At 54.2% G+C, this 2,408-nt stretch overlaps 1 protein-coding gene across 1 annotated transcript in view; it reads right to left on the bottom strand.

Moving 5' to 3' along the window:
- Positions 1–2,038, bottom strand: part of CYTH4 (cytohesin 4) — a 28,237-nt gene extending 26,199 nt beyond the window's left edge. The window contains exon 1 of the mRNA XM_011354441.2: positions 1,928–2,038. Within this exon, the coding sequence (XP_011352743.1) occupies positions 1,928–1,946 (19 nt within the window). The 5' untranslated portion in view covers positions 1,947–2,038. The remainder of the gene's footprint in view (positions 1–1,927) is intronic.
- Positions 2,039–2,408: the final 370 nt, after the last annotated feature.

Genomic DNA, 2,408 nt, shown 5'->3' with positions numbered 1-2,408 from the left:
AATCTGAGCTCAGATCGAGGTAGTCACCAGGCCGTGGAGGCATTTTGATTAAGACCCAGTCTGCATAACAGAAATGACCTTCCCTTCCTCCTTCTGCCTCCTCCAGGAAGTCTTTCCAGATCTCCTCTGCCCAGGTGGAAAGAGTCACTTCCTCTCATGCTCCAGGTCCATGCTCATTTGCACATCTGCCCTGTGTCACTGTCCTGCAGATCTGTCTCCCTTTCCCCGACATCCCGGCCCAGCAGCTCCCCAGGGTTGGTTCCTGCTGTCCCCAGCATTCCACAGCACAGGGCCTACATGCCAGAGGACTATTTATAGAATAAATGAATGAATAGAAGAACCATTCAATGGAGACCTCAAATCTCGCAACAGACTGCTTGCATTGACCCCACTGAATCCACCTCCTTCCAGGCCAGCCTAAAGCAAAGCGGTGATCCCCCTTCTGGCCTCCCCTGATGCCCCTCTCCACCCACAGCCCAGGCTAACCTGGGCTCTCTCTCCTCTCAGGGGCTTGGCCCTATTCTGCCGTTTAATGGTCACCTGAATTTGGGCAAGTCAGTCCTCTCCTCCACTTCACCCCAAGAGCTTCAGTTTCCCCATTTGCATCGGGAAGATAAACGTCCCTATTCCTAAGGACTTCTGCAGGGGGAGACCCCAAAGAATGAAATGATAACATTGGGAAGACAGGCATGTGGGATGTTGCTTCACAGTCTCATGTTCCCCTCGCACCTGCTGCGACTTTGAGCCAGGGGCTTCTCCTCGCAGGGTCTCCTGCCTTATTGGCGCCTAAGACCTGTTCACTGAGCCCGTACTGTCTACGAACCCCCTGTTCCCAAAAGCCCACGGGAGAAGCTAGGGGTTCAGGGAGAGAGCACTGGGCAAGGCATCCAGGGGTGGGGAGCCATCTGCCCCAGCAAGATTGCTTCCCTCTCTGAGTCTCCTTTGTTCCATCTGTAAATGGGGCTGTTGAAATGGATAGATGGTTCTCTATCTGTGGGGTGAGGCGAGCCCAGGGGGCGGGGTCGGACTGCTCTGTGTTAGGTTTTGTCTGAAGAAAGGGTTCTGTTGCTTAACAGGGTTGAGGCCATCTGGACCCGAGCTCCCGGCCAGCTGCTGGCAGCCCTCGTCTTCTGGAATGCTGGGCAATGTGAGGACACGGGGCACAGAGACTTGGTTCCTCTTCTCTCCACCCCACAGAAACTCAGCGCTGTCCCTTCTCTCCCGTGCACCCCGTGCAGCCACCTTTCCTCCTTTTCTGCAGACACACAGCCCTGCATGCTCGGAGGGTCTCAGCCACGGCCCTCCGCTGCTCATTCCTGGCCCCCTCCGTGGGCTCTGGGTGGCGTCCTTAGCCTTCCAAAGGACACCCTCACCCCTCAAAAGCCAAACATGGGCTCCAAGGTTTCGTAACACCCAGACAGACGTCAACGTCACCAACACTGTCACCTTCAACATAAGCAACCTTTCTCAGTCCCTTAGTCTCACCTCTGGACCTTTGCACTAGCTGCTCCTTCCTCTTAGAGCTTTTTTTTTTTTTCTCAGAAACCCACGAGGATCACTCCCCCTCCTCCTCAGGCCTCTGCTCAAGTGGTGTCTCCACTTGAGGGCTTCTCCACTACCCCCTCCCATCTTCTTTATCCTGCTTTACTACTCTTCATTCTGAGTGTGACATTAATATATTTGCTGTCTGTCTCCCATCTGGAATGTAAGCTCCTGAGGGCCAGAACAGTGCCTGCTTTGTTCATTGTGCTCCCAGCACCAGAAACACAGTTTGGCAGCTAGCATGAGCTCACGAACATCTGCCGCATGCTTCTGCATTTCCACCCTTGCCATGTCTGTTTACATATCGATTCCTTCCAGGATCCTATTATCCCCATTCTACAGAAGAGGAAGCTGAAGTCCAGAGAGGTTGGCTCCAGGTGCTTACCTGGGTGGCACAAGTCCATTCTGGAGTCCCTGGGGAGGGGTGGCTTGTGCTCCCGTTGCCTGTTGACCCGGCTGCTGCTTGGGCTGCCCAAGCAGAGATGTGTCACTTCAGCTACAACAGGCCCCTTCCCGCTTGCCCCGCCCAGCCCAGTGTGGGGAGGAAGTCCTGTCCTGCGGGTCTGGTGCGTAGGCTCTTAGTGTAACAGCAGCACTTCCTAAAAACCAGCAGAGTTTTGAGTAGCAGGGGCTCTTTGCATTTGGGGTGTGAGTTAGGGAGGGATAGAGGCCAAAGGCAGAGCAGGGCACGGTGGGGTATAAAAAGAGAAAAACAGTGAGACAGAGATACACACACGTACACACACAGATAGTCACTGGAGGACAGAACCTTCTCTAGGGGACGATGGGCATTTAATCAGAAACCTCCTCATGTAGAAACAGAAGGGTCACTAACTTGGGCAGTCTAAGCTGGGCTCAACAGAGTC

This window comes from Pteropus vampyrus, unplaced genomic scaffold (assembly GCF_000151845.1).
Source record: "Pteropus vampyrus isolate Shadow unplaced genomic scaffold, Pvam_2.0 Scaffold16, whole genome shotgun sequence".
NCBI classification, from domain to species: Eukaryota; Metazoa; Chordata; class Mammalia; order Chiroptera; family Pteropodidae; genus Pteropus; species Pteropus vampyrus.
Note: the sequence above shows the minus strand (reverse complement) of the source record. Positions and strands in the feature narration are given on the sequence as shown.